At 32.9% G+C, this 14,166-nt stretch overlaps 1 protein-coding gene across 2 annotated transcripts in view; it reads left to right on the top strand.

Moving 5' to 3' along the window:
- Positions 1–13,358, top strand: part of LOC114328602 (transportin-3) — a 30,545-nt gene extending 17,187 nt beyond the window's left edge. Inside the window, exons 9-13 of one of the 2 annotated variants that reach the window (XM_028277494.2) lie at positions 616–690; positions 875–1,250; positions 7,016–7,225; positions 9,405–9,644; positions 13,022–13,358. In XM_028277494.2, the coding sequence (XP_028133295.2) occupies positions 616–690; positions 875–1,250; positions 7,016–7,225; positions 9,405–9,644; positions 13,022–13,082 (962 nt within the window). In that variant the 3' untranslated portion in view covers positions 13,083–13,358. The remainder of the gene's footprint in view (positions 1–615; positions 691–874; positions 1,251–7,015; positions 7,226–9,404; positions 9,645–13,021) is intronic. The other variant, XM_028277502.2, reaches the window with a different exon arrangement.
- Positions 13,359–14,166: the final 808 nt, after the last annotated feature.

Genomic DNA, 14,166 nt, shown 5'->3' with positions numbered 1-14,166 from the left:
TAATTATGGGACATGACACGATGACTGATAATTATGGGACATTATGATTGTATAGAGTATCAAAAAAATTTGGTTTACTGAGATTGGTGTAGTAGATTTTGAGAAAAACTCCTATAAAGTTTTGAAAAATGCGATTTCGAGAAAAACGTGTTTAAAGTATTTTTACTACAATTTTATCGAATAAAATTGTCCCCTTTTTTCCCTCTTAATCTGCGATTCCTGGTGTATGTTGGATATCTACCCTCACTGTCCAGCAAAAGCTATAATTGGTCGGTCAAAACTTTTTTACATCATTCTGCCCTCTTTTGATGACTCGCTGCTCCTTCTATCGGCTTGAGTTTCGTCGATATTTTCCGACCAACTCGTTACTATTTGTCCAATATTTATTCCCGTAATATGTTTGGAATGCATCACAAAATTTTAATTTTTTGCCGAGAAACTGAGTAATTCAAAATTGTTTTCTGCAGTAAATTGATCACCTTTAAATTGTCTTTTAGTATTATGTTTATTCCGATGCGTCTCCTTACTTCGAATGTCTTTTAAATGACCACCAGTTCAAGGCATTTTTTCCAATTTTCAATAATATAATACACGTACTTGCTTTATAATTTTTAGAACCAAACTGTCGAGGTGCAGCTGCACAGGTCAAGCGTCGCCCGCGTCGTTCTATACAAGTGGGTTTTAGCTCAGGTAGGTACCGTATACAGCTATAACTTCGTTTCTATTTCGAATTTCTTAATAAAATTTTAGGACAGTATTTTTAAGGAATTTCTGATACTAAAGAATGTTTTTACATAATTTTTTTCTACATTTAGAAAGTAAAAGTCCTTTTAAATATTCAACAAACGTTTTTGTAAATGTAATATACTTTCAGGTGTGGAAAACCCTTGTAAACCGGTAATTCTCGAAGTGTGGCCGGTATTGTCTCGCACGTTCGATAAATTCCAAAGTGACATTAGGATAATGGAGAGATGTTGTCGTGCCGTGCGTTTCATGCTGCGGTGCGTCGCGCAAGAAGTGCGTGAACTCTTAGAAAGCCTAGTTGGACAAATAGTGAGGATCTATACGTTATACCAACATTCGTGTTTTCTCTATGTCGGTAGTATACTCGTGGACGAATACGCAATAGATCCGATATGCGTGCCAGGTCTGCTGGATATGCTGCAAGCGTTTCTGGAACCTACCTTCCACGTGTTGCAGGAGGAGAACGGGCTGAAGAATCATCCCGATACAGTGGATGACTTTTTTAGGTAAACAGTTTTTAGTACTAATAAACTGCGCGTCATAGAAAACGGGCACCCTAAAAAATGGGTCATTTTTGATGTCGCGTATCTCCTAAACCTGTTGTCCGATTTAAGTGATTTTTTGAATATGTTATAGCCCTATTCTTTGTCAACATCACTGTATTAATATTTTTGCAAAACAGGTAAATTTTCATTATATACCGGGTGTACGAATCAAACTGTGTTTTTTTCTCAAAGTTCGCAACACCCTGTGGCATATTCTAGCATTTATAAAATACTGAAATTAAAACCAAACTATAGCCTCAGGTTTTCTTAACATTATGTTTTTTGATTCATTCATTTATGATGGATAATACAAAAGTTATGTACTTTAACAACTAGGCATGCTCTTTATCAGTACAGGGTGTTTCTAAAGAAGTACGACAAACTTTAAGGGGCAATTTTGCATGAAAACATAATGACCGGTTGCTTTATAAACATATGTCCGCAAATGCTTCGTTTCCGACATACAGGATGTTGAATTTTTTCTTAAAAACTGACGATTTATTTATTGCCCTAAAACCGGTTGAGATATGCAAATGAAATTTGGTGAGTTTTAAGACGTAATTTTTGAACATTTTTTGATATACAATTAAGAATTTTTTATTCACCATTGGCGTACATACGAATAATATGATCGGTCATATTACCCGTATGCGCTCCAATAGTGAATATAAAATTCTTAGTTGAATGTCAAAAAATGCGCAATAACCATCTCTTAAAACCTACCAAATTTCATTTGCATATCTTAACCGGTTTTAAAGCAATAAATAAATCATCAGTTTGTAAGAAAAAATTTAACATCCCGTATCTCGGAAACGAAGCTTTTGCGGATATATGATTATAAAGCAAACTGCCATTATTTTTAATGCAGAATTACCCCTTAAAGTTTGTCGAACTTATTTAGTCCCTAAAACACTTTAGACTTATAACACCCTGTACTGATGAAGAACATAGCTAGTTGTTAAAGTACATAACTTTTGTATTATCCAACATAAGCGAATGAATCAAAAAACAGAATGTTAAGAAAACCTGAGGCTATAGTTGAATTTAAATTTCAGTATTTTATAAATGCTAGAATAATCCACAGGGTGTTGCGAACTTTGAGAAAAAAACACAGTTTGATTCGTACACCCGGTATACAATGAAAATTTACCTGTTTTGCAAAAATGGTATTACAAAGATATTGAAAAAGAATAGGGCTATAAAATATTCAAAAAATCATTTAAATCGGACAACAGGTTTAGGAGATACGCGACATCAAAAATGACCCATTTTTTAGGGTGCCCGTTTTCTATGACGCGCAGTTTATATTGTGCACTAATATTTTAAAAAGCGACTAAGATCCTTTATAAAAGGTATAAATAGTTAAAAATCTCTAAAAAGGCCTACATCACAGAACTAGTTTTCGATTGGATGACCAATCATCATCATTGCTTACGTGATCTAGCATGCTAACCACCAAAATACAATATGTATTATAAAAATATATGGGTAAAAACCCTTTAAAAGTGATCCGTCAAGGAAAAATAGATGGAATATGAAGGGCCACGAGAAAGAACGATCAGAGTCCATTTTTGGTCTAAATTTAAATATTGGCACCATATTTTAGCTTTTCGTGGAAAGAACCCAAACATGGTTTCGTTTGTCCAATAACGATCACCGTACGTTATAATTAAAAATGTTTTATTTAATTTTCCGAACCAAAACTAAAACTTTCAAATTGGATTTGTATAAAATGAACACAATGTGACTCTGATCGGTCTTTCCCGTGGCCCTTCATATGTGAATGTAAACATGGATGTTCAAAATATTCCATGTAATATGCTCTGCAGCCGGAAAAATGAAAGAATACCCATAAACGATCACATCAATCACTTATTTTGTATTTGCTGTCTTTTTCTATAAATAACAAACGTTTGTTATAGAAAAAGACAGCAAATACAAAATAAGTGATTGATGTGATCGTTCATGGGTATGCGCTGTGAGCTTCGCTGGTGTCGCTCCTGGCGGATTACTAATCAACTTTCACTGGTAATTTTTAAATTTATTATTTAATTGTTATCGCTTAATATTTACAACGCAAAAAAGTAATTAAATTATAATCGATTTTTTTAAGATTTTGCTAATCATTTTGACGTTCTATTGATAAAATATGAATTTCTTACTTCGGATACTTTCACAATTATCGTATAGATGGCGGTAAGATTAATATATTAATTTATAATTAGATATTACGGAACATTAAAAAAACTTCAATTCAGTATTTAAAACGTAAGTATATTTAAGGTAAAAATATATACCACAGCTTTGACCAACTAATATTGTTTATAATTAATGTTTTTAATTTTAATTTTAAATTAATCACTTTGACATTTATGTCAAATTTCCGGTCAACGTTTACAAACTTGTCACTACTGGCGTTCGCGAATTTGTAAATATCCCCTCTACGTACGAGCTCACAGCGTATAGGGCCTTTCATCAATTGTCATTTGTTTCGAGCTTCTGTCATGTGTCACATAATATTAATATATCTACGTCATACGTCTTCGGTTTGTATCATGGTGGATACCAGTAACGTATGACGTAGATATATTAATTTTATGTAACACATGACAGAAGCTCGAAACAAATGACTGTGAATGAAAAGCCCTATTCTTTCATTTTTCCGACTGTAGGTACCATCTGAACTCTAAATCGACTTGTTCACATATTGACTGTCTGGTGGCAAATCACTTGTAACATGTATAGTACTGCAATACACGATACACAGAGAACCGGTATGCCGATTGTCGTCGCTAAATTTGGTTCGGCCGCGCAGCACGTCACGTGGGAACCTAACAGATATTTGCTTATTATTTGGATGCATTATTTCATATGTGGTGGCGTTGAAACTGAATAGATTGAGGCAGTTTTAAAATATTAAGCTGTTAACGATTGAAGTAATTCTATATTATTTTAGTTACAAAGTGTTGTTTATTAGCATAAATGTGTATTTTTGTAATTATTAGTTTCATAGTAATTTATTAAAACCGAGACTATAATGCCATTTGAGGTGATATTATGCATGTGCAGAACATATATTAGAATGAGGGATATTAACAGAACAATAAGTTTTAAAAACTGCTAGAGAGCACTTGACAAAAAGATATCTAAATTTTCTAATTTTAAAAAATGATTTTAATTATAGATACTAATTATAATATTATTAATAAAACTTTTCCCGCTAATTTGTTTTTTTATTAATATACATAATATGTATTAATATACATAATTGATTTAAAGTTAAACCAGGTTAGGAATCTAAAAATTTAAAGTGCGAACATTTTATACATGCATATACAGAGTGGGCCAAAGAAAACAGTCCACCTCGAAATTTGACAGTAGTTATTAGATTTTAAGAAAATGAAGAAACAGGTCGATTTTTGATCTAAGGGGGACACATTTTTACGGTACATACATCTGTCATTTGTCAACCCCTCCCTTCCATTTCCCCCACCCCATATTTTTAAATAGGGAATACGGGTCGTGTGCTACCTCATTTGAAAGGTTATTCAATTCACTATTCATTAATATTAACATTGACATAATTATTTATACAGGGTGTCCAAAATAAGGGCGGGGAAGTGGAAGGGAGGGGGATGACAAACGACAAATCTGTATAATATGTATGTATTATTGTGTTTTCAATTTTATCAATCAAAAGCAAAATAAAAATTAAATTAATTTTTTTTTAAATAACGCGGGCACATAAATTTGATACACCCTGTATATTGAGCTGTAGATATTTCTTAGAATGTAGTTTGGATGTAAGTAGATTTCTCTTTAAATGAGCTTTCCGATGAACCATTAAAGACTTTTGTGAATAATTAAGGTGAAAATAACGATGTATTTAGATTTAAAATGGAAAAAGATTGTTTAGGGTATAGGTAATTATAAATTTCTCGAAATTGATAATTGAAAAGAAAGTTGGAATTTTAATATCTTTATTTCAACACGAGTATATGTTGGAGAGTTTCTCCGAAAGTAATTAGGATTGTCGGAATAATTTTGAAAATGACTGTTTTGTTTGTCGAATGGAAAAGTCGAGGTTTCTGATGCTTGGCAATGTGGAAGGGGAAAAGTAGTTAGAATGATTGAGAGAGTTTGAAAAGGAAGGCATTATGTTTTTGGCATCGCTAAGGAGCGGTTCGACGTTGTTAGTGAATAGATAGTTACCAGATACCAGTGGCTGTTTGATAGTGGAAAATAGTGTTGAAAAGTGGAACGAGAGACAGATCAAATTGAGACGAAATACCTCTTTGATTCTGTATTATTGTGAGAAGGAGAGCAGAGAATTTTTGGGAGTTTTGTTTGAATCGAGTACGTGTCAAAAGAGACACGGCTTGTTGGAGAATTGGTGCTGGTATGCTGATAGTTTTGAAGCTGGACAAAGGAGAGGGCTTTGATGAGTAGCCTTTAACATAGTCAACGAGGGAGAGCTGTTTTGGGTCACGAGAAGACATCAGAGTGAGTGAAGCAAAAGGTCAGTCAATTTATGTGAAAGAGATTTTTATGTTCGGAAACTAAATTTTTGAGTAAAAGGCATATGAATTAAAATTCCAATATTTCAAAATATAAATAGTAAATATAGGTAATCTTGCGAATACATAAATTTGTTTTTGTTTAGTTTGTTTTACCAAAGTCATCGGGAACAAACCGATAAATTGTTTTTTTTTAACTATAATAAATTTAAGTGGTAAAAATTTCATTCGGACATCTGTGTCCACAGGTTTTCAGATTCGATAGATTTCAGAGTATTGATTTTGATAAATAAAAGTCAATTCTGTATTTTTATTTTAATATTTTGCTTTATTTCTTTTCCCTATTTTATCCCGATTAGGATCAACTAAGAGATACTGAACCCACGAGAGAAGATAAGTATAACGTGAGATAATTTGGATTTTTTTATAGTATAAAAAAGGCACCCTGAGATTTTTTTTTAGTCAATATTTATGTATGATTTGCGACAATTAAATAATTAATCAAATAAATAATAATTAATATAAAATCAATAAGAAGCAGATCATAACAGTATATTAGAGTCTAATAAAATGTTCGCACTTGAAATTTTTAGATTCCTAACCTGGTTTAACTTAAAATCAACCTTTTTCTTTTTTGTAAATAAAATTTGAAAGTCATCAAGTAATTGGTTCTAAGTACTTCAATTAAAACTTAAAATTTCTTAATTGATTTGTGGTTAAGTTTTTATTTTTAGTAAAATATTTTTCCACAATTTAGAATAACAGTAAGTAGACACAATTTTATGTCATTTTTACAGACCCAGAAGTAAAGTGAATGTTTATATTATTTCTGTTTTATTTTTTTAATATACTATGGTAAATGTATATTGGACCACAGATACCTAAAATCTTTATTTTTCAATGGAAATTCATGTTTAAATTAAATACATATTGGAAAATGACAGTAAAAAGAATATAAAATACAATTTCTTATTTAAAAAGCGATGATAGGTACATAATTTTAAAATTCGAACAATATTACCGCTTCATTTAGCATTGCCGGATGAAAATTAAGGTTCCCATATGACGTCACGCGTTCGCCTTCCATGCGTGCGAACATACCGGTTCTCTGTGTACCGTGCTACAATATAAGTTTCTATTTTTTATAAACTGCAAAATATAATTTCTTTTAAACGTTACGATACTAACATTTTTCTATGTGTTATTTAGGTTGTGTGCAAGATTTATGCAGAGGGCGCCTTTAGCATTTTTAAAATGTTCTTCCTTGGTCCACATCTTACAGTGTGCCCTTTTGGCTTCTTCCCTGGACCACCGAGAAGCGAATATGTCTGTGATGAAATTCTTTTACGATTTGATAAACCAGGGCCAGAGTGGGAGAGCTGATCCCGAATTCAATCAACGACAGATGTTAGTTAAAAGGTTAGTATATTTTTGTTAAGAAGCCACATCTGCGTGTCATCAATATTAGTTTGGGAGATAGTATCATACCCTTTTTCGAAAGTTCTGCGAAATTTTGGCAACAGTGCGTCGGCAGTATGACACTATGTAAGATGAAAGATCAATATTGTGATAATATACTCATAGGTGCGCTAAATGGAAGTATGTAATAGAAAACAATTTTATTATTAGTAAATAAATATTTATAAAAATAAACCGAACGCTACTTACAAGTTTTACTATAAACGTATATAAATATCAAATAGTTTAGTCGTAAGAAATGAACGACAGATTGAAGCAAGTTCCAAAATATTGTCAATGAAGATATACCTACCTGAACAAATTGGCATTTGCACTGTAGTCAGGATTTCTGTACCTAAATATAGATTTTTTACGAATTTCATTTTCATGGGAAACAACTTTTCACACTTTTTTATTTATGACAACAGTAGATTACTTCTCATAGGTACTTACATTATTAAAATTTGTGGTGGCTCCAATTTCGATGTTGTCATAATTTTAGCACGGTTTTTACTGGACTTTTTCTGAAAGTCCTCACTTTATTTTCGTTTGATAAACTTTTCCCATTTTTAAACTATTGATGATATTTCTAGAATAAAAAATCCTCCTAAAACTGTATATACTCTCATTAAAATTCGAAATATTTTTATGTAAAATATAGTACAAATAGTCCGACAACTTGTTCTATTACACAAAAATATAATAAATTAATTATAAACAAACACTACTTCCCTATGGGTTAACACTAACGAATTCGAATATCTTAGAAAATAATACACTACTGCACTGAACAGATATCGATACAGAGAAGGGAATCGTGCTATTACACTTAGATAACCGACGCAGGTTTTTTCAAAATGACAGTGACTATTTCTCTATGTTGCCTAATCAGTTATTAGTTATAACGAGGATGTGATAATTCATAGGTGACATGGGTAAAAGAAAAGCATTATTTGCAATGATAGTCCTTTTGCGAAAATGTCGGGAGTATATTTTCGATTTCTTGTTGAAGTTTGTTTCAATTCTTCAATTAAAACATCCTGGGTTAACCGATAATAGTATAAAAGGCCCGGTTTCAGGTAAAATGTAAATGTGTTTCATTTACATATTTCAGGTAAAAATTTTGTGGATCCTTTGCTTTATTATAGGAGTACCTTCTAGGCAGTGATAATTGTCAAAAGACCAACTCTGTCTATCTCGTTCGCTTATCGCTCCGGACCGGTCTTAACAATGGGCAGTCAGATAAATTTAATAATATTTACGACCGCACTAATTGAAGTCAGCCATTTTCTGCTAAACAAACTTTACAGATAACCAATTTAGTAGTTCCAATGTGACACAAAATCTAGGCATTTGAAAGAAAATTTATTTGAAGAAAGGTTATTTTCTTCAAATCTTTCTTTTTTCGTTTTTGTAATATTTTATTTAATTATAGAGTAATTTCCACATACTAAAATGTTTCTCAAATTGGGCTCTGTAATACCGCCATTCTTTACTATATTACGAATATGTGTGTCAAATATCTCGACAAAATATTCAAAATTGAAGCTGCAATCTTGGAACGTGTTTTCGGTTTTGCCGAAGGGGCTATCCTAGTGTAAAAGTACGAAATTCATATACTTTTTTTGGTAATTTCTAAAATAAAAAGTAGTGTACCAATTCTTTTGAAAATTTGCAGGAGCATTTATTATACAAAGAAGTACATGTAAAAAAGTTTTCATAAAAAAAAAATTACAACGATTTATGCGCCACCTGCTGGCACCGTAAAAAAAACAGCTCCACTGCTGCAGTGATTGGAGCTAATAGAGATCCTGAAACATAAAATTTCAAAGTGGTTTTTGAAATAAATAATATAAATTAGATTTAATAATAATCAGATAGCATAACTTGTTTAATTTTCAATATTTTTTTATGTAAGTTTTTTACATGTACAAACTTCTTTTTATAATAAATGTTCGTGCAAAATTACCAAAAAAATTGGAACAGTACTTTTTATTTTAGAAATTCCAAAAAAAATATATGAATTTCGTATTTTTACACTAGGATAGATAACCTCTTAAGATCCATACAGATTTTAGTTTGAATTCCATAAATTTTGCTATGTACTTGTTACGTTCTGTTTATTTTGTATATTCAACAGCATCCTCGACGAGTATGGCCAACAACTAGTCTCAAATCTAATCCATTCTTGTGTCTTCTACCTCCATTCCTACATGCTCAGCGAAGTCGGCGACGTATTCGTGCAGCTGCTCGATTTCGACAGAGAGATCACCTGCAAATGGGTAGCGGCTGGTCTTGACGTGTTACCGAAGAACAGTACCGGCGGCATCATGGCCGCCACACCTCAACAGTTGACGGATATACATACCACTATTAGCAGGTAAGTAAATCACGAATCATTCAAATTGTGCAAATGAAACGAATACATTTTTGGTAATTGTATATGAGGATACGCCTTAAAAATATTTAATCAAAAATCTGTTAATTTTTTTTTCATAAGGAAATATAAGTATTCTTATATACCTACGTCTTTAGTGCCCTCCTCTACGGAGTAGAAAGCTAGAGACTTACAGAAAATATCATAAAACGATTAGAGACATTTGAAATGTGGTGCTATCAACGTATGTTGAGGGTTTGGCGCACACAACTAACATAACTATACTCCAGAGGCTAATAAAAGACAAAGAAATTAATAACACCGTAAATAACAGAAAATTGGCTTACTTCGGCTGTACGTTTAATTTTTTATTTTATAGGCGAAACATTAAAGCACTTAAATCGGCCTTACCTCCAAAAAAAAACGACAAGACGGATCTTAATAATTCTTTTTGCATTCGATTCGTGAATGCGCCAGGAAACTTTGTGACCTGTGGGCTTGTTTCTTGCTATTCAGCTTGGCTTTACCAATTTAAGGCTATCTCCTTTTATATTTTTCTTTAATGTGTCTATAATTTTCTCGATGGAATCCTCTGTCGTGATTAGACTTCTTGTATCGATTTTACAAATTCTAATGCATCCACGAATGCTTGCAGCTTCCCGATTTCTCCATCGAATTCTCTGGGTAACACCCTACTCGCTGTAGTTAGAAAGTCATTCATATTTAAGGCCATGTTTTCCTCAGTTTCGCTGTCGCACTGTGTTTCCACTATATCTTCTTTTATATGTTGTGTAATCGTCTCGGGAACTATTATCCTTGAGTCTAGAGCTTGGAAAGTTCTGATAACCTTATCCCTGATTTTGCAGAAATAATTGCTACAAATAGTACGCTGAGCGCCGTTAAGGATTCCTTCGTTCTTGCTTACCAGTGCAATAAACGCACGTAGTGATTAGGTTGCTGATTATGTCCAATCGTACTTCTATATTTTTGGGTATTGCTTTTTTCAATGCTCTTTTACTCTATTTATCACTTTCTTTTAACACGCTATCTAATTTATTTTCAAAAGTTTCCCAATTAGCCGACATTTAAAGTAAATCTAATCATTGCTCATTATATTAAAAAAATATTATGTTATATTAAGTTAAATCATTAGTAAAATATTATGTTAATGAATATTAAAGAATATTATATTTTAGAATCCCTATAAAATAATTCCAATATCTTAAACTTAAATAATAATAAAAGTTCTATAAAGGAAGTATAAAAATAGGATAAATTGTTACTTTGTCTCTTTACACCTGGATTGCTTCTTTGGATTGTCCTCTTAAAGTTTCTCCCCTGTGTCGACATTGGTTCATTTCTCTATTGGACATTTTGCTTCCCATTTCTAGTTTATAACAACTATTTTCTGCATATTTTTCCTTCGGGTCCAAAAGGCTGGAGCTTAGCATGCTTTTCCAATTAGGCAGATCGCCATGATGTGGTACAACGTCTGGTGGCTGAGCTGTTGTGCCGTAAGTGCGGGATGTAAACAACAGTCTATATGTAAACAATAACTAAGGTATTATTGCTTTATCGCGACTAATCGATTGATCTGAATGTATCGTCACTTCTCTGGTTCGCTTATATACAACACTAAATAATAACATAGATAAGTTCAATAGCGGTCAATGCCGATCATATTTACATTAATATAAACTACATTATATTTTATTTCGTAGTTCTTCTCAATGCTAAGGGTTAACGTACCATGTTACACCTAGCCATGAGATAATATTGAAAAACTGCATACAAAAAATGCATTCCTAAAGTGCATATTAAACAGACAATAAAAAAATTCAGAACTCGTCAATTATCGGCGGAAATGAGTTTAATTTTGCTAGTCTGGGGTTTTTGGGGTCGCTGAACACGAATATAATGTCGTAAGTGATCTCCGGAATACCTGGTGCCCAGGGTACCTACTGTTTTCCTCGTTTTGTGGAGTTTTCGGCAAAAAATTTATTAAAAAATTAGTCAAACATCATTACTCGGGGGGTTTTTTTGAGTCGCTAACGACGAATATGACATCGGAAGTGATCTACGGAGTACCTGATACCCAGGGTACCTACTGTTTACCTCGTTTTCGGCAAATTCATTAAAACAGTCAAAATTTATTTATCGGGTGTTTTTGGCGTCTCTGATGACGAATATGAATATGATATCCGCAGTGATCTCCGGAGTACCTGGTGCTCAGCGTACCTACTGTTTACCTCGTCTTCTTTAGTTTTCGGCAAATTCATTAAAAAATTAGTCAAAAATCAGTAGTCACGAGATAAACAGTAAGTACCCTGGGCACCAGGTACTCCGGAGATCACTTCCGATGTCATATTCGTCGTCAGCGACACTAAAAACCCCCTGAGTAATGATTTTTGACTACTTTTTTAATGAATTTGCCGAGAACTCCAGAAGACGAGGTAAACAGTGGGTAACCTGGGTACCAGCTATTCCGGAGATCACTTCCGACGTCATATTTGTCGTTAGCGACCCCAAAAACCACCCGAGTAATGATTTTTGACTAATGTTTTAACAAATTTTTTGCCCAAGACTCCACAAGACGAGGTATACAGTAGGTACCCTGGGCACCAGGTACTCCGAAGATCACTTCCGATGTCATATTCGTCGTTAGCGACCCCAAAAACCCCCCGAGTAATGATTTTTTACTAATTTTTTAATGAATTTGTCGAAAACTCCACAAGACGAGGTAAACAGTAGATATCCTGGACACCAGGTACTCCGGAGATCACTTACGACGTCATATTCGTTTTCAGCGACCCCAAAAACCCCCGAGTAACAAAATTGAACTCATTTCCGCCGATAATTGACGAGTTCTGATTTTTTTTATTGACTGTTTGAGATGCTCTTAAAGAATGCATTTTTAAGTGCAGTTTTTCAATATTATCTCTTGGCTAGGGGTCACAAAGTTTCTTGGCGCATTCACGAATCGAATGCAAAAAGAATTATTAAGATCCGTCTTGTCTTTTTTTTCGGGGGTTCAGGGCTTTATTGCTTCGGCTATTATTTTAATTTTTTCTTCGGAAATAAAACTTGTTGTTTTAGGCAAATGTCACTATGGGATCCATGTCGAGTTATTTTGTCGTGATTCGGTACTAGGAGGCTTGGTTTGTTTCAATTCGTTCAGATAGCCATATATACACTCTCTGATGATCTCTAATGAGAGTGAAACTAGTAAGGGCGTTTATGGCGCTCTCTGAACGAACTGAAATACATATAATACGTCTCTTGATTTCGTTTTACAGCGAATTCTTCTATTCTTATTTTAATTTTTGTTTAATAACGGTAATAAATATAAAATTTCTATAATTGGTTCATTTATGTTTCAGGTCGAATACTTCCAAGTCCGTAACACATGCTCTCAAGGATCTAGCCAGGTTATACCGTTAACATTAAGAATAAATGTCTTTTTTTGACATATGTGTATTTGTGTAATATAAATAATTTTATATTGAACTTGTCAAGTGCTGCATTATGTAATTGGTTGCATGTGTAGCGATGGAAAAGAAGATATTGTATTTTTATTGTCATACGATTTAAGAATAAAATATTGTTAGTGTTCCCGTCGGATTTATTTAGCATGCAACCAATTCCAATCAGAAAGATCAAAACAATTGACGTAAAAGTTGCATCGCTAAATAAAAATAAAAGAACAACTTACTTTAAGTCTTATCCTTTTTGTTCCCAAATTTGCATACATTAGATAACAGCCCACCACCGAAAAAGCCAAACCCACAACACTACCACGAGCTACGTCTGATAAGCCTTATGAGTCAAGCAATAAAAGTTCTATTAATAGTCGTACATAACCGAATCTATAAAAAGTACGAAACGATCATCGCAGACTATATGGGCCGGTTGTTCGAACGCTAATCAAGAAGTTGATTATAATCAAGTCCCCTTGACAACCATCAAATAACAAAATCCGTTGTTCGTACGCCAATCAGTTGATTGTAATCAACTATGTTAATTATCATTATGATAATTAACATAATTGATTGATTAATTAATTATTAATTAACATAACAATTATTATCATAATAGGGAAGTTGCATACAATTTTAAATTCGAAAAAAATGGTATAAATTACAACAGAACATAATTTAGAACCTGTATCAAAAATAAAAAAGTTTTGTTTGTCTTTCGTTTGGCCCCTAAAGACGACTAAAAATTCAACTTACACCAGCCACCCCAAAACGCGTCGTGACGTCACGGGTTGTATGTTTACATTCTACACCAATTATATATATAATTTTAAATTAGACATTATAAACGTCAGTAGAAAATACAGTTATGTGACGTTACAAAAATGTTTTTGATCGTTTGAACTATTCATAGAAAATTTGTACTTTTACAAAATGGTTTTATTTTCAATAGTAAACCTTCTTTCCTTTCCTTCAAAAACTGTATCAAACTGCAATCTCAACAAACTGGTATATTTTATTACAATGACATACGATAAATGTCATTAGAA

This window comes from Diabrotica virgifera, chromosome 3, assembly GCF_917563875.1.
Source record: "Diabrotica virgifera virgifera chromosome 3, PGI_DIABVI_V3a".
Lineage (NCBI taxonomy): Eukaryota > Metazoa > Arthropoda > Insecta > Coleoptera > Chrysomelidae > Diabrotica > Diabrotica virgifera.
Note: the sequence above shows the minus strand (reverse complement) of the source record. Positions and strands in the feature narration are given on the sequence as shown.